The sequence below is a fragment of the Oncorhynchus nerka genome, linkage group LG4 (genome assembly GCF_034236695.1).
Source record: "Oncorhynchus nerka isolate Pitt River linkage group LG4, Oner_Uvic_2.0, whole genome shotgun sequence".
Lineage (NCBI taxonomy): Eukaryota > Metazoa > Chordata > Actinopteri > Salmoniformes > Salmonidae > Oncorhynchus > Oncorhynchus nerka.
The window spans coordinates 53,254,813-53,282,020 of record NC_088399.1 but is presented as its reverse complement, the minus strand read 5'-3'; the positions used below and the strand labels follow the sequence as shown (position 1 = coordinate 53,282,020).

At 43.8% G+C, this 27,208-nt stretch overlaps 1 protein-coding gene across 6 annotated transcripts in view; it reads right to left on the bottom strand.

Moving 5' to 3' along the window:
* Positions 1-27,208, bottom strand: part of LOC115127624 (dymeclin-like) — a 165,507-nt gene that overhangs the window by 33,580 nt on the left and 104,719 nt on the right. For all 6 annotated transcript variants that reach the window (XM_029657241.2, XM_029657247.2, XM_029657252.2 and 3 more), the window contains one exon: positions 21,976-22,060. In XM_029657241.2, the coding sequence (XP_029513101.2) occupies positions 21,976-22,060 (85 nt within the window). The remainder of the gene's footprint in view (positions 1-21,975; positions 22,061-27,208) is intronic.

Below are 27,208 nucleotides of genomic sequence, written 5' to 3'. Positions count from 1 at the left end.
TGGTGCTGAAGGGTGAAATCGTGATGTATGATATGCAGCCCCGGACAATTTATTTTATCGGCCAAAAGCCGGCAATTACCGTCAACAGTAGCCCTGGTTTGTGTGTGTGTTGATCATTTGTGACTTCCCATGACTACAAATCAGACAACACGAAGAGAAACAAAACATTTATTTAAAACAGCTGTCTTGAGAGAGAGCTACTAGCCTGGGATGACACATGGAATTGAATAATAATACATCTTTTTGATATTGGTCGTATTCCTACTAGCACTGCTTTTGTGGAATTTGGAGGTTTCAGGTTTCTAGCAAACCAAGTGGTGGGACTGCAGTTTGACTGAAAAAAAGGAATAAAGGAGCGTGCCTTTAAAGTGAACCTGCTATCATAAGGCTGCACCGCAAGAGGCTGAGAGGGAACCCAAGTCCTGACTAAGGACAACTCTAGTCTGGAGTCAAGAAGTCCAAAGCAGCTTAAAGACACTAATGAAATAAGCCCAGTGGCGATCTGACTGCTTAGCAATGCAGGCTGACCAACACACACACACACACACACACACACACACACACACACACACACACACACACACACACACACACAGGTCCGTTACCATGGCCACCTCCTCAGAGTCTGCCCTGATCTACCTGTGGTGTGAAACCCGCCAGTAGACATTTTTAGCAAGGTGGGAGTCTGTCGCCAACGTTATGACACTTTTTTAAACACTGTGTGTAGGTGTGTGTGTGTGTAACAGGCTCAGTCAGTAAATGTCAGTCAGTAAAAAGCTCTGGTGATGGCTGCTTAACACAGTTAAACCTAATGACAGCTTTACATCTCGCTACATTATGGAGAGAATTCAATGATAGGACTAGACTTGGCTATCGATTAGGAGAAGCCAATCATCAATCACTTCCTGAAATCTGGCTGATGTCATTGGCTCTGGAAGCAGGAGAATATTAACCCAACACACATTACTAATGAAACATACAGTGCCTTCAGAAAGTATTCACACCTCTTGACCTCTTGACTCCACATTGTTGTGTTATAGCCTACATTTGAAATGGAATAAATTGAGATGTTTTGTCACATTTTTTTTTTTTTTTTTTACAATGAATTCAAAATAAAATGCTGAAATGTCTTGAGTCAATAAGTATTCAACCCCTTTGTTATGGCAAGCCTAAATAAGTATAGGAGAAAAAATGTGCTTAACAAGTCACACAATAAGTTGTAATAGTGTTTAACACAATTTTTTAATGACTACCTCATCTCTGTACACCACACAGGTCCCTCAGTAGAGCAGTGAATTTCAAATACAGATTCAACCACAAAGACCAGGGAGGTTTTCCAGTGCCTCGCAAAGAAGGGTACCTACATTGTATGGTAGATGGGTAAAAATAAAAAAGCAGACATTGAAAATCCCTTTGAGCATGGTGAAGTTATTAATTACACTTTGGATGGTGTATCAATACACCCAGTCACTACAAAGATACAGGCATACTTCCTAACTCAGTTTCCGGACAGGAAGGACATCACCTTGAGGGCAATGGTGAATTTAAAACAGTAACAGAGTTTATTGGCGGTGATAGGATAAAACTGAGGATGGATCAACAACATTGACTGGGGAGTTTTTCCATGATAAAAATAAATGGAATGGAGCTAAGTACAGGTAAAATCCTATAGGAAAACCTTTTACAGTCTGCTTTCTACCAGACACCTTTCAGCAGGACAATAACCTAAAACACAGGGCCAAATCTACACTGGAGTTGCTTACCAAAAGGAAAGTGAATGTTCCTGAGTGGCCGAGTTACAGTTTTGACTTAAATCTTTTGAAAAATATATGGCAAGACCTGAAAATGGTTGTCTAGCAATGATCACCAATCAATTTGACATAGTTTGAAGAATTTTGAAAATAATAACTGGGCAAATGTTGCACAATCCATGTGTGGAAAGCTCTTAGAGACATAACCAGAAATAATTGCTGCCAAAGATGATTCTGTATCGATTCTGGGGGTTGAATACTAATCGAATCAAGATATATTAGTGTTTTATTTTTTATACTTAGGATTAAGGAGGAGGACAGGTAATAGATGTGTGTGTGACAGCGACCTTGAGACAGCAGAGGCAGCCAGACCAGACAGAGCCTCACTGAGCAGTGTCTGTTTGTCTGACTGACTAATAAGGATTGATGGTGTGTCATGGAGCAGAGGTACCATCTGCCTCCCAAATGGCATCCTCTTCCCTGTATAGTGTACTATTTTTGACCAGGGCTCATAGGGAGGGGAGGTGGTGGCCCGCCAGGCATGGACTCCAGAGTTTTAGGTTATAATTAGTCTAGCTGAAGAAGAGGAGATGAGAGGATGAGGAGAGTGAAGGGGAGAATAAGAGAAGAGAGGATAGGAAACAAAAGAGGGAAGAAGAGAGAAGAGGAAGAGAATGGGAGAAAGAGTAAAGAGGAGAGTAGCAGGAAGCGTTGGAGGTGGCAGCTTGCATTTCCCACTCCTACAGCTCTCTCTCTCCCTGCAGCAGAGCTCTGTCTGTAATGAGATTAGCCCACTGCACACCAGGGAATCCAGGTCAGATGCAAATGTGCAAGCTAGACGTCTGTGTGTGCTTCGAAGTGTGTGTGTGTGTGTGTAACCTCAACGTCTTTGTGTGTGTTAGACATGCTAGGCTGATTAAATGAGAGGTGCCCCAGTCTCTCCTCATATGTAATGAAGCAGAGACTTAAAAAAAAAAATCCAGACACCCACACCACCTGCCCCCTTCCCCACTCCTATACTCCTCTGTCTAGCCACATTTCCCTCTCCTCTCTAATACAGCAATAGCATTATACACTGAGTGTACAAAACATTAGGCTCTTTCCATGACAGACTGACCAGGTGAATCCAGGTGAAAGCTATGATCCCTTAAAGATGTCACTTGTTAAATCCACTTAAAATCAGTGTAGATGAAGGGTAGGAAACAGGTTAAATAAGGATTTTTAAGCCTTGAGACAATTGAGACATGGATTGCGTATGTGTGCCATTCAGAGGGTGAATGGGCAAGACAAAATATTTAAGTGTCTTTGAACGGGGTATGGTAGTAGGTGCCAGGCGCACCGGTATAATTGTGTCAAGAACTGCAACGTCGCTGGGTTTTTCACGCTCAGCAGTTTCCCATGTGTATCAAGAATGATCCACCACCCAAAGGACATCCAGACAACTTGACAACCATGGAAGGTGTTCCAAATGTTTTGTACACTCAGTGAAGGAGGGAAGCATACAGTATTTATTTTACAGATATCTACACTACCGGTCAAAAAGTTTTAGAACACCTACTTAATTTTTTACTATTTTCTACATTGCAGAAAAATTGTGAAGACATCAAAACTATGAACTAACACATATGGAATAATGTAGTAACCAAAGAAAATTTTAAACAAATCTAAATATATTTTTGATTGTTCAAAGTAGCCACTCTTTGCCTTGATGACAGCTTTGTACACTCTCTCACCCAGCTTCATGAGGTAGTCACCTGGAATGCATTTCAATTAACAGGTGTGCCTTCTTAAAAGTTAAGTTGTGGAATTTCTTTCCTTCTTAATGCGTTTGTGTTGTGACAAGTTAGGGGGGGTATACAGAAGATAGCTCTATTTAGTAAAAGACCAAGTTCATATTATGGCAAGAACAGCTCAAATAAGCAAAGAGCAACGACAGTCCTTCATTACTTTAAGACATTAAGGTCAGTCAATGCATGAAACTTTGAAAGTTACTTCACGCGCAATCGCAAAAACTATCAAGCTGTATGATGAAACTGGTTCTCATGAGGACCACTACAAGAAAAGAATGCTGCAGATAATAAGTTCATTAGAGTTACCAGCCTGCTTCACAGAGTTAAAGTAACAGACACATCTCAACATCAACTGTTCAGAGAAGACTGCATGGTCGAATTGCTGCAAAGAAACCACTACTAAAGGACACTGATAAGAAGAAGAGACTTGCTTGGGCCAAGAAACACAAGCAATGGACATTAGACTGGTGGAAATTTGTCCTTTGGTCTGGAATCCAAGTTGGAGAGTTTTGGTTCCAACCACCGTGCCTTTGTGAGACGCGTGTGGGTGAACGGATGACCTCTGCATGTGTATTTCCCACCGTAAAGCATGGAAGAGGAGGTGTTATGGTGTGGGGGTGCTTTGCTGGTGACACTGTGTTTTATTTAGAATTCAATGCACACTTAACCAGCATGGCTACCACAGCATTCTGAAGCAATACGCCATCCCATCTGGTATGAGCTTAGTGGGGCTGTCATTTGTTTTTCAATAGGACGATGACCCAACACACTTTCAGGCTGTGTTATGGCTATTTTACCAAGAAGGAGAGTGATGGAGTGCTGCATCAGATGACTTGGCCTCAACAATCACCAGACGTCAACCAAATTGAGATGGTTTGGAATGAGTTGGACCGCAGAGTGAAGGAAAAGCAGCCAACAAGTGCTCAGCATATGTGGGAACTCCTTCAAGACTGTTGGAAAAGCATTCAAGGGGAAGCTGGTTGAGAGAATACCAAGGGTGTGTAAAGATGCCATCAAGGCAAAGGGTGGCTGTTTGAAGAATCTCAAATATTTTTCTTTAACAGTTTTTTGGTTACTATATGATTCTATATGTGTTATTTCATAGTTTTAATGTGTTCACTATTATTCTACAATGTATAAAAAATAAAGAAAAACCGTTAAATGAGTAGGTGTTCTAAAACTTTTGAACAGCCATGATTGGGAGATATGTTCATTCTATCCCTATCGCAGATGTTGAGGATGTACAGTATATGGGACGAATGGCTTCAGGTGCTTGTGTGGAGGTGAGCCGTAGTCATTACTGACAATGATCCTATCTTTTTTTTAATTCGTTTTTTTATTTAACTAGGCAAGTCAGTCAAGAACAAATTCTTATTTACAATGACGGCCTACCCCGGCCAAACCCGGACGATGCTGGGCCAATTGTGCACCGCCCTATGGAACTCCCTATCACGGCTGGATGTGATACAGTCTGAATTCGAACCAGGGACTGTAGTGATGCCTCTTGCACTGAGATGCAGTGCCTTAGACCGTGGCGCCACTCAGAATGCTGTGGTAGCCATGCTGGTTAAGTGTGCCTTGAATTCTTGACTGACTTGTTTGGCTATTTGCATAACCGCAGACATAGACCGTGTGTGTGTTGTAGATGAGAGAGACTGTGTACACTTGGGAGATAACTGTTAATCTGTGTACTGCTGATCCTTAAACCTGGAGGGTAGGGCTGAGCATGCGTGTGTGTGTTAAGACTGGTTTTAGCATTCAGCATGACACAGGGTCAGGGGAGGCCTCGGGGACTGTCTGTTCTGTCTGAGTGTCTACGTCCTGCTGTGTTCTTTGTGTGTGTGTGTGTATATATTTGTTCTGTGTGTGTGTGTTCTGTGTCTGCCACTACCTACTCATTTACAGAACAGGGCTGATCATCAGTTATTAATAACGACAACGCCAATACAGCCTGCCTTCTGATATGTCGCCAGGGGCAAGAGTTGGTTACCGTGGTTACGGAGAGCCTCCGGGCCTGGCTATATTGAATAGGTCAGAGGTTAATGGGTCAGTGGTGAGGTGTGATGGCCAGGAGAAAGAATATGTGTGTGTGTGTGTGTCAGGTCATATCTGCTATCTGAGTGGGAGTAGAGTAGCAACACAACATAGCCTTTGTCAAGGCAAAAGGCAGACAACCTCCCTCACAGATCTGTGTGCTAAGAGACCAGACAGACCACAAAAGGAAGAAAAAAAATGACCAAGTAGAATAACTGTCTGTTAGTACGATGAATTCCAATTGTTACAGCTATGTGCACTATTTACTGTCAATAGAAGGAGAAATACTTCCCCAAGTCATGCAGATGAAGCGCTGAGAACATTTAAATGTGTTGAATTATCAATGGTGGTGACTATTCCATTGTGTGAGTGTGTGTGTGTCCTACTGCGTGTGCGTGTTCTGCTCTTAACAATGCTCTCTATGAGGCTGCAGGCTTAGTGAAGAGACATGAACATCTGCAGGATTTTCTCCTAAAGCAGGAGAGCTGGCATGAATAAACAAGCAGCTTAATGTATTGGCTGTCCCGCCCCACACGGGAGGTACTTTGTGTGTGTGTCTGTGCATGCGTGTATGTTCGGCTCCACTCGGGAGTTTGGTAGGGGAGTATGCAAAATCCAAACCGGTCAAAACCACCTACCGCAGTGAAACAATAAAAACAACACCAGCAACCAAACCAGCACCACAGCCCTAGGGGGAGAGAGAACGAGAGTGAAACACACAGACAGAAAAGAGCTGGCGTTGAAACAACAAGATTCTTTTGGGAGGCTGTAATGGGTAATTCTCTGACCTGCATTATGGCACATAGAGGGAGGCATTCCATAATCACAATTACACCACACTGTACAGGGCCATCCCTCCCCTCTTCCCCTGCCCTTCGTCTCTCCCTTACTGTTATGGCCATATGAACTGGACCAGATTAAAGGGGAGGAGGACGGGCGGTGTGTGTGTGTGGACGGACAGCGAGGAGGTCTACAGAATGTTCCCCCCCCTTTTCTGAAATAGAAACCTTGTTATTCCCAAGGTAAACAAACACACTTCCTGTACGCAAAGGAAGTAATCAGCAACAGTGGAGGAGGATGAGGAGAGGGTGAGAGAGACAGAGATAGAGAGACACAGTTTTAGCAGACAGGGAGGGTCAGCAGTTTTATCGAAGCCCCTCACTTAATCACAAACTGGCTTCCACACAAGAAGAGGAGGGCCTTCTGCAGAAAGTGTCTAGGTCGGCAAGTCTTATTCCAACCACCAACCCTTTTTCATGCAATACAGTATAGAATAGATGAAAGATAAAAGCTTAGAACTGTTTCTGCGGAAATATCTACACTGCACTTACAAACACAGCACAAACCTCTCCAAATCTCTTCAAATGGTCAATGATGTCGGTCTGTCTGACACGACAGACAGCGACAGAGACAGAATACTGAATTGAACTGAACTCTATAGAGCTGTAGTCTCAGTACTCTGAGTATTATGGAGGCTCAATTAGGGCTTAGCCCATGTAATTACAGGAGCTTTCATTTGTCCGCTAACATTTCGGCTTTGACTTCATTAAAGGCTCGAGACGAGTAGTGTGTCTAGGGGTGAGAGAGTGTGTGTGTCTGAATCCATGTAAGTGGGAGAGCGAGAGAGTGTGTGTGTGTGTGTGTGTGTGTGTGTGCATGCATGCTAAGAGACTCAAGTTCAGAAGTCAGATAAGTAGCACTTGTTGTTTGCTGAAACCCATGCTGTTAGAGGGGGCCCTATAGTGCATTATAGAAGTACAACACTACCAGCCAAACTCCCATCCACCCCTCGTGCCTTACTTTCTTTCATCAGACACCCATATCTGAAGTAATTTTGTGATCTCAGTTGGTAGAAGCATGGCACTTTGCACTTTGCAGTTGATTTCCGCTGGGGCCACATATGGGACCGTACTGTACTCAACGTACTCTAAGTGTTTACTGTACTGTAAATTGCTTTGGGTGGCATTTATTATTTCACCAACATCTGTAAGCTAACCTAGCGATAGCTCAGCCTAGTGGGCTTCTGGGTAAAGTTGGCTTGGGTTGGGAGTCTGACCTGCCTGTCTGCCCTGACAGTTAGCTAGAGGCCAATAGGAATGCTGGCTGGAACTGAGAGGTTGGCTGGTCTGGTCTGCCTAGTGCCCTGGCTCCCTGGCAGTGGTAGCTTCATGCTAATCCAGCCCCCATGACTGGCTGGTCATTAGTGGATTAGTGACTAACTGGCTGCTTCCACCTGCTGACTGTAACCTCAGCCTCAGTCTGAGCTACTCCCCCCTACCTCCCTCTCTATCTAAGCCAGCAGTGTAAAGACCACAGTACATAAAATACCTGTATAGTATTAGGCCCGAGAGCCAGCTGGCTGGGGCGGCCCTACTGAAGATAGATGCTGGCTGCAGACAGTAAGGGAGGGAGACGGGAAGACAGACAGGCAGAACAGACAGACAGACAGACAGAAAGAACAGACAGGGAGAGAGGCAGACGGACAGGCAGGCAGAACAGACAGACAGAAAGAACAGACAGGGAGAGAGGCAGATGGACCGGCAGGCAGACAGACAAGTGGGCAGCCTCTGACTCATCCTCTCTCAGTCTTTGCAGCAGTCAGTCGGAAGGTTTGCCTGCCATAAGCAGGGTGACAGTGTAAACTAATGACGGAGGGGGTGTGGAGGTAAAGCAGCAGGAGCGAAAGGGATGAAATTAATCTCCTCGCACTAGCAGGGTCACCTGTGCATATTGTGGTGTGTCATCATAGTGTTGTAGTATTCCTAAGTACTAGTTTAGCGTTTGAAAACAAACAAATAAATGATACCGCTGCAGTATGGATTCAGACAAGCAGCACAACTGCTACAGTATATGTGATGCAATATTCTAGCTAGCAGGACTAACCCACAGAGGGAATAGTGCTCCAGGCTGAATCGGTGAGTATATATACAGACAATTAAACAGAGCAGATTCAGTGAGCCCACAGATGTAAACAGAGACACACGGAGGTCTGGTATGCCATGTTAAAGAGGTTATCTATACAGTATGTAGGGTTTAGGATGTATCTGTGTGGTGCTTTGATCTCCTCACAGATATGAGTCCAAACCACTATTTCTTTCTTTAATTTATTTAAACTATTCTTAAGAGGGAAAACAAAAACAGAACACATCATCCTTCATCAACAAATCATTCCTGCTACTGGGTCCTACTGAGTCCGGGCCCTAACGTTCAGTTGAGCTCATCACGAAAGGACGAGGCAAGGGATTGAGTGGTAGAGTAAGATGGGGGATGGGCAGGGGTGGGCGGATAGCTGGAGAGAATGAGGGAGAGAAAGAGAGAGAGTGAGTGTGTGCGTGCTTAACAGCAGTCACTTTGAAATGTTCATTAGTAAACAGACACATGACCTCTGCTGAGGGGGTTTACAGGGGATAGGGGCTGGAGCTGCCCTTGGCCTGTCCCCAGGGTCCAGGGCCTAACCCTCTACAGACCTGACACTAACCAGACCCAGCTTCACAAACACACAGAGACAGAGAGAGAGACAGAGAGATACTGTGAGAAATACTCCCAAATAATATCATATTTTTTCAAGATAATATGTCAATCAATTCCCAACTTCTGTGCATTTACTAATGACATAAAGATGGGAATTATTCTGGGTGAGGGACAAACTGCTAATATTACTTCCAGATATGTATATGATTTCCATAGCCGGAGGGACATCCCATGACCATTAATACATTGTATATAACTTACAACTAATACATAGTGTAACCATCATCCATTTACATTTTCTTAATGTAAATGAATTTATTAGCCATTCCTTCGTTCTTTTTATCATCTTATTTTCTTTAATTAAATGTATCGACCAAAGATGACAATACAACAGCAGTAGTGTTGTACCTGTATACATGATTATATGTACTATTTTTATAATTACTACTGAAATGAACTGTATTTCAATATCCTCATTGCATTGTACTGTATTTACTGAAATGCTGTACCACTATACTGCTTTGGCAATATCTACAAATGATATTTCATCCAATAAAGCAATCTGAATTTGAATTTGAGAGCTTGAGAGAGCGAGAGAAATCAAGGGAGAGAGAGAGCGAAGGGGAAAGAGCGAGGGAGAGAGACAGCGAAGGGGAAAGAGCGAGGGAGAGAGAGAGCGAAGGGGAAAGAGCAAGGGAGAGAGAGAGCGAAGGGGAAAGAGCGAGGGAGAGAGACAGCGAAGGGGAAAAAGCAAGCGAAGGGGGAGAGAGAGCGAGGGGGAGAGAGAGAGGGAGGGGGAGAGAAAGAGAGAAAGCGAGGGAAAAGGAGAGCAAGGGAGGGAGAGCGAGCGAGAGCGGGGGGTAGAGAGCGGGGGAGAGAGCGAGGGAGAGAGAGGGAGCGAGGGGGAGAGAGGGAGCGAGGGGGGAGAGAGGGAGAGGGAGAGAGCGAGAGCAAGGGAGAGAGAGAGAGGGAGCGAGCGGGAGCGGGGGAGCGAGGGAAAGCGAGGGAGGCAAGGAGCGAGAGAAAGGGAGAGCAGGGGAGGGAGGGGAGAGCGGGAGAGAACACGGGAGAGAGACCGAGAGAGACCGAGAGAGAGCGAGAGAGAGAGAGAGAGAGAGAGAGAGAGAAAGCGAGACCGAGAGAGAGAGCCGGACCAAGAGAGGGAGAGAGAGAGAGCGCGAGGGAGAGAGAGAGGGAGAGAGAGAGAGCAAATGAGAGAGAAAGAGAATGCTGTGTGCGTGGGAGGTAAGGAACAAGGGTTGATGAACAGGAGGAGGGGGATTTGGTGGTGGTGAGGAGATGCAAAGACAAAGTTGAGTCCCAAAAGGTACCCTATTCTCTATAAAGTGCACCTCATTTTAATTTACATTTGCCACTTTTTGGTAAAAAGTAGTGTACTAGAAAGGGAACAGGGTGCCATTTGGAACACACATGTATTAGGGGGAAACGCCCCCACTGAGCTGACAGTGTTTGAGGTCTCTTATCCTCTCTTTTTAATATCCTCCTGCTTTAAGGACAATCCTACATTAAACAAACATTAGCTCTCTCTCCCTCACTCTCTCTCCATAGCCTGGCCACCATGCCAAATTACATTGTTTCCAGATGCCAGTCAGTCACAAACTCTCTCTCTCCCTACTCCCCTCCTCTCTTTTTCTACACCCCTTCGGTCTCTCTCGCAGTTCACTCTCTCTACTCCCCCGTTCCTCCTCCCCTCGAGCAGCGGGGAACGGAATACTGTCAGGGCCAGCTGCTTTATATTACTGCCTTTACATCCACTCTTCTGCTAAACAGACCAGAGAGGAAAGAAAGAGGAGGGAGAGAAGGAGAGAGAAAAGAGAGAACGATGAGGGAGACTACAGAGGGAAGGAGTATTGTGGCTAGTTAAATATGTTTTGTCCCGCCCCACTTGGCATTGACACCGAGCAGATACTACTGAACAGGAACAGGGATGGGGACAGGGCTAGATACTCTACCCCTCCCTAGCAGATCAGTGACTCAATCAGGTCTGCTGCCTGTGGCCAGTGGCCAGAAAGCTGCCATATAGACCAATGTCCCTATAGCCCATGATAACAATAACATGTTCATGGCCAGCCAAGCCCACTGTCATTCACAAAGGGACTGTGGGACTGAATATGAATATGGGCCAGAAGGCAGAGAAGGATTTCATCAGAGTGGTCCATCGAGCTCACATGGATTAGAATATATCTAGGTGTCATATGGAGCTCAGGGCCCTGAGCTGCAGTCTAGCCTAATGAGAACATCCACAGCTCTAAGCACATGGGGAAGGGAAGAGGGAAGCTTTGGAGAAGGAGGGAGGAAAAGAGAGAGCTGGTTACCTCTAGGCTACAGAGAGCTGGTAGGCCCATCCACCGAACTACCAGGTGTGAAACAGGGAAGGGACTCAGGGAGTATGATCATTTGGTATAGAGCAGACCTAACTCACGCTATTAAATTAATCAAAACAGGAAAATGTTACTTTTGGCTAGAAATCCAAAAGGAAAGACTCATCAGAGAAAAACATCCTCCTGTGTGCTACTTATACCCCCCCACTAGAATCTCCATACTTTAATGAAGACAGCTTCTCCATCCTGAAGGGGGAAATCAATCATTTCCAGGCCCAGGGACATGTAGTCTGTGGCCACCTAAATTCCAGAACTGGACAAGAACCTGACACACTCAGCACACAGGGGGAGAAACACCTACCTGGAGGTGACAGCATCCCCCCCCCCCAGTCACATCTACGACTACATAACCAACAAACTCCTGCAGCTCTGTCGCATGCTGGGCATGTACATAGTCAATGGTAGGCTTTGAGGGGACCCCTATTGATTGGTACACCTATAACTCATCTATTGGCAGTAGTATTGTAGATTCCTTTATTACTAACCTCAACCCAGTCTCTCAGAGCGTTCACAGTCAGCCCACTGACACCCCTATCAGATCACAGCAAAATCACAGTCTACTTGAACAGAGCAATACTCAATCATGAGGCATCAAAGCCAAAGGAACTGAATAATATTAAGTAATGCTATAGATGGAAGGAAAGTAGTACCAAAAAAGAAATTAGGCAACAACAAATTCAATTCATTTTAGACAACTTCCTGGACAAAACATTCCACTGTAATAGTGAAGGTGTAAACTTGGCAGTAGAAAACCTAAACAGTATATTTGACCTCTGAGCTCCCTATCAAATCAAAAAACGGCAAACAGAAAACTGAAGAAAATTAACAACAATGACAAATGGTTTGATGAAGAATGCAAAAACCTAAGAAAGAAATTGAAAAACCTATCCAACCCAAAAAAGACACCTGAGCATACGCCTTCATTATTGTGAATCACTAAAGCAATACAGAAATATACTACGAAAAAAAAGGAACAGCACGTCAGAAATCAGCTCAATGTAATTGAAGAGTCCATAGACTCCAACCACTTCTGGGAAAATTGGAAAACACAAAACAAACAACACAAAGAGTTATCTATCCAAAAATTGAGATGTATGGGTAAACCACTTCCCCAATATTTTTGGCCCTATAACAAAGAACAGCCAGCAAAAACATATACATAATCAAATACAAATCTTAGAATCAACTATTAAAGACTACCAGAACACACTGGATTCTTCAATTACATTGAATGAACTACAGGACAAAATTCAAACCCTCCAACCCAAAAAGGCCTGTGGTGTTTGTATTTATTATGGATCCCCATTAGCTGCTGCCAAGGAAGCAGCTACTCTTCCTGGGTTCCAGCAAAATTAAGGCATTTTATCATTTCATTGGTATCCTCAAAGAAATGATAAAATATACAGACCACAAATTCCAATTCGCTATACTTAAACATTATCCTTAGCTCTGATCAAAATAGGAAAATGTTACTTTTGGCTAGAAATCCAAAAGGAAAGACTCATCAGAGAAAAACATCCTTTCCCCAATATTTGGAACCAAGGACTGATCACCCCAATCGACAAAAGTGGAGACAAATTTGACCCCAATAACACCGTGGGATATGCATCAACAGCAACCTTGGGAAAATCCTCTAAACTATCATTAACAGCAGACTCGTACATTCCCTCAATGAAAACCATGTACTAGGCAAATGTCAAATTGGCTTTTTACCAAATTACCGTACGACAGATCATGTATTCACCCTGCACACCCTAATTGACAAAAAAACAAACCAAAACCAAGGCAAAGTCTTCTCGTACTTTGTTGATTTCAAAAAAGCTTTAGACTCAATTTGGCATGAGAGTCTGCAATACAAATTGATGGGAAGTGGTGTTGGGGGAAAACCATACGACATTATAAAATAAATGTACACAAACAACAAGTGTGCGGTTAAAATGGGCAAAAAACACCTCTTTCCACAGGGTCGTGGGGTGAGACAGGGATGCAGCTTAAGCCCCACCCTCTTCAACATATATATATATATATATATATATATATATATATATATATATATATATACACTTGCATATATATAAATATATACAGTGGGGCAAAAAAGTATTAAGTCAGCCACCAATTGTGCAAGTATATATATATATATACAGTGGGGCAAAAAAGTATTAAGTCAGCCACCAATTGTGCAAGTATATATATATATACAGTGGGGCAAAAAAGTATTTAGTCAGCCACCAATTGTGCAAGTTCTCCCACTTAAAAAGATGAGAGAGGCCTGTAATTTTCATCATAGGTACACTTCAATAATGACAGACAAAATTTGAAAAACAAATCCCAAAAATCACATTGTAGAATTTTTAATGAATTTATTTGCAAATTATGGTGTAAAATAAGTATTTGGTCACCTACAAACAAGCAAAATTTCTGGCTGTGAGAGCCAGAAATCTTGCTTCTTTAAGAGGCTCCTCTGTCCTCCAATCGTTACCTGTATTAATGGCACCTGTTTGAACTTGTTATCAGTATAAAAGACACATGTCCACAACCTCAAACAGTCACACTCCAAACTCCACTATGGCCAAGACCAAAGAGCCGTCAAAGGACACCAGAAACAAAATTGTAGACCTGCACCAGGCTGGGAAGACTGAATCTGCAATAGGTAAGCAGCTTGGTTTGAAGAAATCAACAGTGGGAGCAATTATTAGGAAATGGAAGACATACAAGACCACTGATAATCTCCCTCGATCTGGGGCTCCACGCAAGATCTCACCCCGTTTTTTCAAAAATGATCACAAGAACGGTGAGCAAAAATCCCAGAAACACACGGGGGGACCTAGTGCAGAGTGCAGAGAGCTGGGACCAAAGTAAAAAAGCCTACCATCAGTAACACACTACGCCACCTGGGACTCAAATCCTGCAGTGCCAGACATGTCCCCCTGCTTAAGCCTGTACAAGTCCAGGCCCGTCTGAAGTTTGCTAGAGAGCATTTGGATGATCCAGAAGAAGATTGGGAGAATGTCATATGGTCAGATGAAACCAAAATATTACTTTTTGGTAAAAACTCAACTCGTCGTGTTTGGAGGACAAAGAATGCTGAGTTGCATCTAAAGAACACCATACCTACTGTGAAGCATGGGGGTGGAAACATCATGCTTTGGGGCTGTTCTTCTGCAAAGGGACCAGGATGACTGATCCGTGTAAAGGAAAGAATGAATGGGGCCATGTATTGTGAGATTTTGAGTGAAAACCTCTTTCCATCAGCAAGGGCATTGAAGATGAAACGTGGCTGGGTCTTTCAGCATGACAATGATCCCAAACACACCGCCCGGGCAACGAAGGAGTGACTTCGTAAGAAGCATTTCAAGGTCCTGGAGTGGCCTAGCCAGTCTCCAGATCTCAACTCCATAGAAAATCTTTGGAGGGAGTTGAAAGTCTGTGTTGCCCAGCAACTCTCATCTTTTTAAGTGGGAGAACTTGCACAATTGGTGGTTGACTAAATACTTTTTTGCCCCACTGTATGTGTATGTGTGTGTGTGTATATATATATATATATGAATTGGTGAGGGCACTAGAACAGTCTGTAGCACCCGGCCTCACCCTACTAGAATCTGAAGTCAAATGTCTACTGTTTGCTGATGATCTGGTGCATCTGTGCCCAACCAAGGAGGGCCTACAGCAGCACCTAGATCTTCTGCACAGATTCTGTCAGACCTGGGCCCTGACAGTAAATCTCTGGAAGACAGAAATAATGGTGTTCCAAAAAAAGGTCCAGTTGCCAGGACCACAAATACAAAATCCATCTAGACACCCTTGCCCTAGAGCACACATAAAAACTATACATACCTCAGCACCACAGGTAACTTGCACAAAGCTGTGGACAATCTGAGAGACAAGGTAAGAACGGCCTTCTATGCCATCAAAAGGAACATAAAATTTGACATACCAATTAGGATCTGGCAAAAAATACTTGAATCAGTCACAGAACCCATTGCCCTTTATGGTTGTGAGGTCTGGGTCCGCTCACCAAACAATAATTTACTAAATGGAACAAACACCAAATTGAGACTGCATGCAGAATTCTGCAAAAAATATCCTCAATTTAAAAGACCAAATAACGCATGCAGAGCAGAATTAGACCGAAGGAAGCGATTCCCAAACCTTCCATAATAAAGCCATCACCTACAGAAAAATGAACCTGGAGAAAAGCCCCTTAAACAAGCTGGTCCTTGGGCTCTGTTCATAAACACAAACACACCCCACAGAGCCCCAAGCATGTAGAGGTTAACCCAGGCCCTTTGTGTCCCTAGGCGCTCTCATTTGCTGACTTCTGTAACCGGAAAAGCCTTGGGTTCATGCATGTTAACATCAGAAGCCTCCTCCCTAAGTTTGCTTAATTCACTGCTTGCTTTAGCACACTCCGCCAACCCTGTTGTCCTAGCTGTCTGAATCCTGGCTTAGGAAGACCACCAAAAATTCTGACATTTTCATCCCCAATTACAACATTTTACATCAAGATAGAACTGCTAAAGGCGACGGAGTTGCAAATCTACTGTAGAGATAGCCTGCAGAGTTCTGTCCTACTATCCAGGTCTGTGCCCAAACAGTTTGAGCTACTGCTTTTAAAAATCCATCTCTCCAGAAATAAGTTTCTTACTGTTGTCGCTTGTTATAGACCCCCTCAGCTCCTTTTTTTTTTTTTTTTTTTTTACCTTTATTTAACAAGGCAAGTCAGTTAAGAACAAATTCTTATTTTCCTACCTGTGACCTGGACACTATATGTGAATTGATCGCCCCCCATCTATCCTCAGAGTTCGTACTGTTAAGTGACCTAAACTGGGATATGCTTAACACCCCGGCCGTCCTACAATCTAAGATAGATGCCCTCAATCTCACACAAATTATCAAGGAACCTACCAGGTACAACCCCAAATCCGTAAACATGGATATGTGGATATTTTAGATATGATCCTGACCAACTTTCCCTATAAATACACCTCTGCTGTTTTCAACCAGGATCTCAGCAATCACTGCCTCATTGCCTGCGTCCGTTATGGGACCGAGGTCAAATGACCACCTCTCATCACTGTCAAACGCTCCATAAAACACTTCTGCGAGCAGGCCTTTCTAATAGCCCTGGCCCGGGTATCCTGGAAGGATATTGACCCCATCCCGTCAGTACAGGATGCCTGGTTGTTCTTCAAAAGTGCCTTCCTCATCATCTTAAATAAGCATGCCCCTTTCAAAAATGGTAGAACTAAGAACAGATATAGCCCTTGGTTCACTCCAGACCTGACTGCCCTTGACCAGAACCAAAACATCCTGTGGCACACTGCACTAGCTTCGAATAGTCCCCGTGATATGCAACTTTTCAGGGAAGTCAGGAACCAATACACACAGTCAGTTAGGAAAGCAAAGACTAGCTTTTTAAAACAGAAATTTGCATCCTGCAGCACTAATTCCAAAAAGTTTTGGGACACTAAAGTCCATGGAGAATAAGAGCACCTTATCTCAGCTGCCCACTGCACTGAGGCTAGGAAACAGTGTCACCACCGATAAAGCCACGATAATCGAGAATTTCAATAAGCATATCTCTACGGCTGGCCGCGCTTTCCACCTGGCTACCCCAACCAACAGCTCTGCACCACCAGCAGCATCTGGCCAGAGCCCCCCCTGCTCCTCCTTCACCCAAATCCAGACAGCTGATGTCCTGAAAGAGCAGCAGAATCTGGATCCCTACAAATAATCTGTGCTAGACAATCTGGACCCTCTCTTCCTAATATTATCCACTGCCATTGCCGCAACCCCTATTACTAGTCTGTTCAACCTCTCTTTCGTATCGTCTGAGATTCCTAAAGATTGGAAAATGGCCGCGATCATCGCCATTTTGTGACACTCTAGACCCAAACTGCTACAGATATATCCATCCTGCCCTGCCTTTCTAAAGTCTTCGAAAGCCAAGTGAACAAACAGATCACCGACCATCTCGAATCCCACCATACCTTTTCTGCTATGCAATCCGGTTTCCGAGCTGGTCACGGGTGCACCTTAGCCACGTTCAAGGTCCTAAAAGATATCATAACCGCCATTGATAAAAAAAAAACAGTATTGTGCCGCCGTCTTCATCGACTTGGCCAAGGCTCTCGACTCTGTCAATCATCGTATTCTTATCTGCAGACTCAACAGCCTTGGTTTCTCTAATGACTGCCTCGCCTGGTTCACTAACTACTTCTCAGATAGAGTTCAGTGTGTCAAATCGGAGGGCCTGTTGTCCGGACCTCTGGCAGTCTATGGGGGTGCCACAGGGTTCAATTCTCGTACCGACTCTTTTCTCTGTATATATCAATGATATCGCTCTTGCTCCGGGTGATTCTTTGATACAGCTCTATGCAGACGACACCATTCTGTATACATCTGGCCCTTCTTTGGACACTGTGTTAACAAACCTCCAAACGAGCTTCAATGCCATACAACACTCCTTCCGTGGCCTCCAACTGCTCATAAAACGCTAGTAACACTAAATGCATGCTCTTCAACCGAGAGCTGCCCGCACCCTCGCGCCTAGCATCACTACTCTGGACGGTTCTGACTTAGAATATGTGGACAATTATATAAATACCTAGGTGTCTGGCTAGACTGTAAACTCTCCTTCCAGACTCATATTAAGCATCTCCAATCCAAAATTAAATCTAGAATTGGCTTCCTATTTCGCCACAAAGCCTCCTTCACTCATGCTGCCAAACATACCCTCGTGAAACTGACTATCCTGCCAATCCTTGACTTCGGAGATGTCATTTACAAAATAGCCTCCAACACTCTACTCAGCAAATTGGATGCAGTCTATCACAGTGCTATGCATTTTGTCACCAAAGCCCCATATACTACCCACCATTGCAACCTGTATGCTCTTGTTGCCTGGTCCTCGTTACATATTTGCCGCCAAACCCACTGGCTCCAGGTCATCTATAAGTCTTTGCTAGGTAAAGCTCCGCCTTAGCTCACTGGTCACCATAGCAACACCCACCCGTAGCACGCGCTCCAGCAGGTATATTTCACTGGTCATCCCCAAAGCCAACACCTCCTTTGCTGCTTTTCCTTCCAGTTCTCTGCTGCCAATGACTGGAACGAATTGCAAAAAAAATCACTGAAGTTGGAGACTTATATCTCCCTCACTAACTTCAAGCATCGGCTGTCAGAGCAGCTTACCGATCGGTGTAGCTGTACACAGCTCATCTGTAAATAGCCCATCCAACCTACTACCTACCTCATCCCCATATTTGTTTTTTTTCTCTGCTCTTTTGCACAGCACTATTTCTTCTTGCACATCCTCATCTGCACATCTATCACTCCAGTGTTAATTTCTAAATTGTAATTACTTTGCCACTATGGCCTATTTATTGCCTTACCTCCTTACTTAATTTGCACACACTGTATACACATTTTCTATTGTGTTTGTTTATCCCATGTGTAACTTGTTGTTTTTGTCGTTGTTTTTGTCTCACTGATTTGCTTTATCTTGGCTAGGTTGCAGTTGTAAATGAGAACTTGTTCTCAACTGGCCTACCTGGTTAAATAAAGGTGAAAAAATACAAATACCTAACCACTGTGACCGACCCAAAATTAAGGAAATCTTTGACTTTGTCTCTAACTCTGAATGATCGGTTATGAAAAGCCAACTGACATTCACTCCGGAGGTGCTGACTTGTTGCACCTTCTACAACCACTGTGATTATTATTATTTGACCCTGCTGGTCATCTATGAACGTTTGAACATCTTGGCCATGTACTGTTATAATCTCCACCTTGCACAGCCAGAAAAGGACTGGCCACCCATCAGAGCCTAGTTCCTCTCTAGGATTCTTCCTAGCTTCCTGCCTTTCAAGGGAGTTTTTCCTAGCCACCATGCTTCTACATCTCCATTGCTTGGGGTTTTAGGCTGGGTTTCTGTATAGTCCTTTGTGACATCGGCTGATGTAAGAAGGGCTTTATAAATATATTTGATTGATAAGAGACTCAGTTAGCATAGCCTTGCTATTGAGAAAGGCCGCCGATGACAGACCTGGCTCTCAAGAGAAGACAGGTTATATGCACACTGCCCACAAAATGTGGTGGAAACTGAGCTACACATTCCAACATCCTGCCAAATATGTATGACCATATTAGAGAGACATAGATTACACAGACCCACAAAGAATTGGAAAACAAATCCAATTTTGATAAACTCCCATATCAATTGGGTGAAAAACCACAGTGCGCAATCACACCAGCAAGATTTGTGACCTGTTGCCACAAGAAAAGGGCAACCAGTGAAGAACAGTTACCATTATAAATACAACCTATATTTATGTTTATTTATTTCCTTTTTGTACTTTTAACTATTTGCACATCACTACACCAATGTATATTGACATCATATGAAACTTTTGTGAGTGTAATGTTAACTGTATATTTTTGATTGTTTATTTCACTTGAGTTAATTATCGATTTCACTTGCTTTGGCAATGGGGGGGGGGGGGGAAGAACCCCTTGGACCTCGAGGGAGGGAGAAAGTCGCTGCAACCAGTCACCCAGGAGAGGGGGCGGGGGGGAGAAGGGGATGGTGAAGGCTGCAGACTGGGAGGCAGGAAAGCAAGAGATGGAAAGAGGAGAACAGTGGCCTAGCCAGTCTCCTATCACCAGTAAAATGCCAAAGGTAGATCCACTATCTCCGAGGCCTCCTATTACAACACCATCTACTACTAACAAAGAGAGAGAAGGAGAGAAAGAGAGATGGTGTGTCCTAGAGAATTACAGTGACAGAGGCCTGGGGAGAGTGATAAATGGGGTGGGAGAGAAAATAAGGGTGAGATTAGAGCAGGAAGGGGGTGAAGTAAAGTCAACCCCACCCATCACCCTCGCTTTCGCCCCTTCTCACCCGGCACGCACACTCTGGAGTCAACTTTAATTACTGCCACGTGCCACCTCATCCCTTTCATCCCCCGCCTCTCTACATTTCTCTCCTCCCCTCTCCCACAGCTAGCTCCCTCCTCAGCCTTCCCTCTTAGCCTCTCCCCTACCCATTTCTACCCTCTCCCATGAGACCAAGGCCTGCTCCCTCCTCACCCATCTCACCCCTTCACTCCTCGTCAGCCTTTCTCTTCTCCCCCCTCTACCCTCTGTAAATCGTGTCTGAGCTTGTGGCTCTGCGTCACGGCAGATCAGTCACGAGGCCTGAAGGCAAAGTGGGGCCTGTCACTCTGCCTTTGTCCTGCCTAGTCTCCCCTCATCTCCCATCCTCCCCCCTGCAACGCAGCACACTACACTACAACACGACTCACACAGCCTGCCTGGCTCTACAGACAACAACACCGCTGTGTGCATATCAGCGTCACATTTTCATAGCTGCTTGTTGTATATATGCATAATGTGTATTTATTGCAGTACAAATAGTTGTTATTATTAGGAGCTTTGGTGAGTAATTTCCAATGTATTTATTTCACAAGGAAAATCAACTTTTAAAAAGTTTTTAAATGTGTGTGCCAAATATGAAGGTGTGTGTATTTTTGTGTTTGCATCCAACGTGTTATGACGTTTGTAGAGACTGATTGAGAAGCTGACTGATTGAGAAGCGCAAACAAATTAAGTAATTGTAGGTTGTTGACTGGATGTTATGATAACCACATATATGTTTAAACTGCAGGATTTCCTTCTTCCTAGCGACTAAATAAAAACCTCTTAACAACATTACTTAGTAACAGAACAAAACTTTGAAGTCTAGACTGGACATGAGATACGAACACAGAACAAGATCCCTGAGACCTGGTTGGAATCTAGTCACAACTTCTTCCATTGAGACCAGAGTCATATTTATTAGACACCAAACATAAACAGGGGGCGGTACTACTTGAACTGGTCCAATAATAAATGTCTTGTTTTTGTTTTCTGTTGCAAAACATTTTACTTACTATGTTTTGCTATGGTGTGCCCTAATGAAAATGACCCCGACCAGCTTATTGTTGGAGCTTGGAGGAGACCTTCCATGATATAATTCACACGAGGGAGGGTAATGTTTGGGTGAAGTGATATCATTGGCCAGAAGTTAATTCAGCATCAACGACTCTAGACATAGCAATGGTATTATCAAGTATATGGGTGTATATGTGTGTGTGTGTGTTTTGGAAGGAAAAAGGGCCATTAAAGGAGACAAACAAAAGAGAGTGGGGGTGAAGGGTGCTTCCCTTCTGCCTGTGTGTGGGAGGAGCCTAATCACTGACACGCACACACCTCCAGCCACTTCTGGGTCTGTGCGTCTGGGTGTCTAGGTTTGCGTATGGCCTCTGTCTCTTACTGGGTTTGCATCTGCATTCATGTCACCTGTGTCTTTGTTCCTGTGTGTTTAGGGGGAGGGGGGGTTGTCAGGCATCAGCCCCCCCCCCCCCCCCCCAGCCCCAGGCCTGCTCCTCCCTGCAGACAGAGGAGGCTGTGGTGTGTGTGGCTGATTGCAGTTGACGTGGCTGGAGGTCCAGGGGACCAGGGAAGTAGGGGAACGGTACTCACGTAGTCTGCCCGCCGCAGGCCCCGTAGAGACTGGGTAGCGTGCTCCAAAATCTTGTTGTGCTTCTTGGACAGCAGTGCAAACAGGCTGAGGGGGTGAAGAGGGAGAGAGAGGGATGAGAGAGGGAGCGAGACAGGGGAGGAGGGGGTGAAGAGAATGAGGGAATGAAGAGAATGAGGGAGCGAGACAGGGGAGGAGGGGGTGAAGACAGAGAGGGGAGAAGGGGGTGTGAGAGAGAAGCAACAGCATGAATCAGACTAGCAACAACATCCTCCTCACATCTCACTCAAGAAAGACAGACAGAGACAGCGTTACAGAGGAGATCTAACACACAAACACTGTCACTAACACACATGATGCTGATTGAGGTACGCACTACACATGGGTATTTCTATAAACTAGGGTACCATTGAGGATTTCCTGCGGTGGGCAACTTATTTGCTGTTGATAAATTGATAATAATCAGCCAATTTTTAAAATGTCATTACATTAAGATATAACAGGGGAACATAGCTACATTCAATACAATTCACAAGTTGATTTAAAAACAGTCTAAAACCCTTTCTCGTGGTTGGAGTCTTGACAGACATGTCCAACATCGCTTGACATAAAACAACTTTTCTTTCCTTTCATTTATGGCAGGTGTTGTTAGTTATAATACGTTTTTTCAAATTGTATTTGTCACATGTGCCATATACAACAGACCTAACAGTGAAATGCTTACTAACAATCCCTTAACCAACAATGCAGTTTTAAGAAAAATAAGTGTTCAGTAAAAAATAAATTAAAGAGCAGCAGTAAAATAACAGTAGCGAGGCTATATACAGGGGGTACCGGTACAGAGTCAATGTGCGGGGGCACAGGTTAGTCGAGGTAATTGTGGTAAAATTTACATGTAGGTAGAGTTAAAGTGACTATGCATAGAGTATCAGCAGCGTAAAAGGGGGGTGGTCAATGCAAATAGTCTGGGTAACCAGCTGTTCAAGAGTCTTATGGCTTGGGGGTAGAAGCTGTTAAGGCGGCTTTTGGACCTAGACTTGGCACTCCGGTACCGCTTGCCGTGTGGTAGTAGAGAGAACAGTCTATGACTAGGGTGGCTGGAGTCTTTGACAATTTTTAGGGCCTTCCTCTGACACCGCCTGGTATAGAGGTCCTGGATGGCAGGAAGCTTGGCCCAAGTGATGCACTGGGCCGTACGCACTCTCCTCTGTAGTGCCTTGCGTTCGGAGGCCGAGCACTTGCCATACCAGGCAGTAATGCAACCAGCCAGGATGCTCTCGATGGTGCAGCTGTATAACTTTTTGAGGATCTGAGGCCCATGCCAAATCTTTTCAGTTTTCTGAGGGGGAATAGGCTTTGTCGTGTCCTCTTCACGACTGTCTTGGTGCGCTTGGACCATGTTAGTTTGTTGGTGATGTGGACACCAAGGAACTTGAAGCTCTCAATCTGCTCTACAACAGCCCTGTCGATGAGAATGGGGGCATGCGCAGTCCTCCGTTTCCTGTATTGTGAATGCTGAGCTGTAGTCAATGAATAGCATTCTCACATAGGTGTTCCTTTTGTCCATGTGGGAAAGGGCAGTGTGGAGTACAATAGAGATTCCATCATCTGTGGATCTGTTGGGGCGGTATTCAAATCGGAGTGGGTCTAGGGTTTCTAAGATAATGGTGTTGATGTGAGCCATGACCAGCCTTTCAACGCACTTCATGGCTACAGACGTCGGTAGTCGGGTCGGTAGTCATTTAGGCAGGTTACCTTAGTGTTCTTGGGCACAGGGACTTTGGTGGTCTTTGGTGGTCTTGAAACGTGTTGGTATTACAGAATCAGTCAGGGACAGGTTGAAAATGTCAGTGAAGACACCTGCTAGTTGGTCAGCGCATGCTCAGAGCACACGTCCTGGTAATCCGTCTGGCCATGCAGCCTTGTGAATGTTGACCTGTTTAAAGGTCTTACTCACATCGGCTAAGGATAGTGTGATAACACAATCATCCAGAACAGCTGATGCTCTCATGCATGCTTCAGTGTTGCAAGCCTCGAAGCGAGCATAGAAGTAATTTAGCTTGTCTGGTAGGGTCGTGTCACTGGGCAGCTCGCAGCTGTGCTTCCCTTTGTAATCTGTAATGGTTTGCAAGCCCTGCCACATCCGACGAGCGTCAGAGCCGGTGTAGTACGATTCAATCCTAGTCCTATATTGATGCTTTGCCTGTTTGATGGTTCATTGGAGGGCATAGCGGGATTTCCGGGTTAGAGTCCCGCTCCTTGAAAGCGGCAGCTCTACCCTTTAGCTCTGTGCGGATGTTGCCTATAATCCATGGCTGCTGGTGGGGGTATGTATGTACGGTCAACTGTGGGGACGACGTCATCAATGCACTTATTGATGAAGCCAGTGACTGATGTGGTGTACACCTCAATGCCATCGGAAAAATCCCGGAACATATCAGTCTGTGCTAGCAAAACAGTCCTGTAGCTTAGCATATGCATCATCTGACAACTTCTTTATTTATGCATCCTGCTTAAGTTTTTACTTGTAAGCAGGAATCAGGAGGATAAAATTATGGTCAGATTTGCCAAATGGAGGGTGAGGGAGAGCTTTGTACACGTCTCTGTGTGTGGAGTAAAGGTGGTCTAGAGTTTTTTTCCCTCTGGTTGCACATTTAACATGCTGGTAGAAATGAGGTAAAACGGATTTAAGTACTTCTTAATATTTGGTATTCAGACTTATGCACGTGCGACCCTATGCACGTGCGAAATGAGATTTGCGGGTGTGGCTCCCTTGTGAGCACTTAAAAGATTTTATTCAAACCCAGAAAACGCACCCACTGGGTGGACTACCAATTTGATCAGGGATAGTTTCTTCAATTCATTTTTTCTGTTCAATTATCTAAAGAAATCACTTGAAATACTGTGCAAATTTATTTTGGTCAGCACAACATTAGAATGTAACAACAAGTAACTCAGAAAATCAAATAGGCCTACTGGAATACCTTGAAAATCAGACATTTCCTCAATTTGGTTCTTGAAAAGTCTTTGAAATTATTGTAGCCGAAATTATTATAAACTCTCCTGATCAAATGTAAATATCCAATATTTTCATTTCTAATCAGTTTTTGTGACAGATGTAGACTTCTGACACTTTTTGCATACTTTTTGGGGAGAGTTTTTGTTCTATAGGCTATAAAAACAATACAATTATAAAATGTACATCCTTGAAAATGATGATTGTGCTTGAAAAAGTAATTAAAAGCCCATGAATTTGACTTTCCAATGTCTGTACGACCCCTGCATTTTGGTTTATGGGCCAATTGGCATATATTAACCATTTTGAAATGTTGATCCATCCCAAAGTCACACTTTTGGACCCATTATTTATAGAAAGACCCACATATATCTTAGAAAATATATTTTTAGAAATCACAAATTCCTAATGAGAGAAAATACAGCAATTTCTCAGTAGCATTATTTAGAAACTATAGATCACAGATCACTATCTGTGATGGTTTTGTTTGTCTTGTTTATTAAAAAAAAAATCATTGTACCTAAACTGCATGTGTAAACATGTACATGCAGGGCCCAGCTGTAAATGAGACCTTGGTCTCAGTCTGTGTTCTTTGTTGAAATAAAGGTATAATAATAAGGTGAATCCCAAATGGCACCCCATAGTGCAGTACTTTTGACCAGAGCCCTAAGGTCTACTAAATACGGGATAGGGGGCCATTTGGGATGCAGACAGAAGCTCCAGCTACGTACATCTATGGATTCTTTAGAAAAGGCTTGTATGACTCATTCAACTGCAGATTTGGTGGTTTGGCATATGCTTTTCATCCGTCTATCTACACATTAGCTGTCTTGACAAATCATTCCAAACAGTGTGTCTGTGTGTCATTCCAAACAGAGGCATCATCATCACAAGGCATGATAACACAAACAACAATGCAACCAGGGGAATGAAAGCAAGGCAAACAAGCCTCAGAGATAAAAGTGCAGCTAAATATAAAAGAAAATAATAGAACAAAGAAAAAGATTGTTGTGTGAAAGATGTAGAAGATCCTGATGGATTGACGTACATAAAAGACATATGCATCCCAAATGGCAACCTATTCCCTATACAGCATACTACTTTTGACGAGAGCCTATAGAGTTAGTTAGAGGACTCATGGATATAATTGAGGGCTTCCACCATTTTAAAGTAGTCAACTGGGTGGGGATTCCTATGGGTTGGGCCAATGATCAGAGCCTTCTCTTCTTCAACTTGTGTTAAATATGGTTTGTAAATGTCTAAGTTATATCACGACCATCTAATGGCCACAATAAATCAATGACATAAGATTTGGTTCAGGACCCCAACATTGCAGGTTGCGGTAAATCACACATTTTTGCTTTATGCTTTTTTCAATCTACAAAATAAGAAGAAAATTGACCACTTCAAAATGGATAAGGCTTCAATGGTGCTGACTATGCTGTCACAGACACCATAACGGGATAGATACAGATGTGAGTCCTCTAACTCTATGCGAGAGCTGTATAGGCCTTGGTCAAAAGAAGTGCACTATAAAGGGAATAGGGTGACAGTTGGGACACACGCAGAGACTGGTAGTACTAAGAATTAAATGGCATGATAACAAGGCTGCGCAAGGGATGCTTGAATCTTTAGTATGCAGGCTCGCAAGGCAAGGTCGAAACAAACAAACAGGGTAAAATCTTATCTATTCTGAAACAAATCGTTCAATAATATTCTTTAGAGTTGCAGACCATGTTCGTTGTTGACGGAGACTGACTACACATGCAGCTTATACATGTTTGGTACCCAATATCATTCAGACATCAGACTAACGTTACTATTCACATCAGTTTTCTCCAAAATCATCAAATATATTCTGTGTAACAGAATATGGACGTCAACCAATCCTTGTTCTATTGGTTAACTTATAACACGGGTGGGTAAACTTTGGGGCTTGATGGCCACATTAAGAAATTCAACGGAGAGCCGCAATTTTTTTTTTTTTTACTGATTTGTTTGTTAAAATCTATTTGAGGGCTAGAAAAAGGGCAGTTTAAAAAAATAATATATATAGGTCCATTATAACTTCTACATACATTCTGTGCAGTTTCAGAGTGGCCTGGAGTGCACAGATTCAACTACAAAGACCAGGGAGATTTTCAAGTGCCTCAAAAGGGCAGTGATTGGTATATTGATGGGTAACAATAACAAATCAGTCACTTAATCTCTCTTTAAGC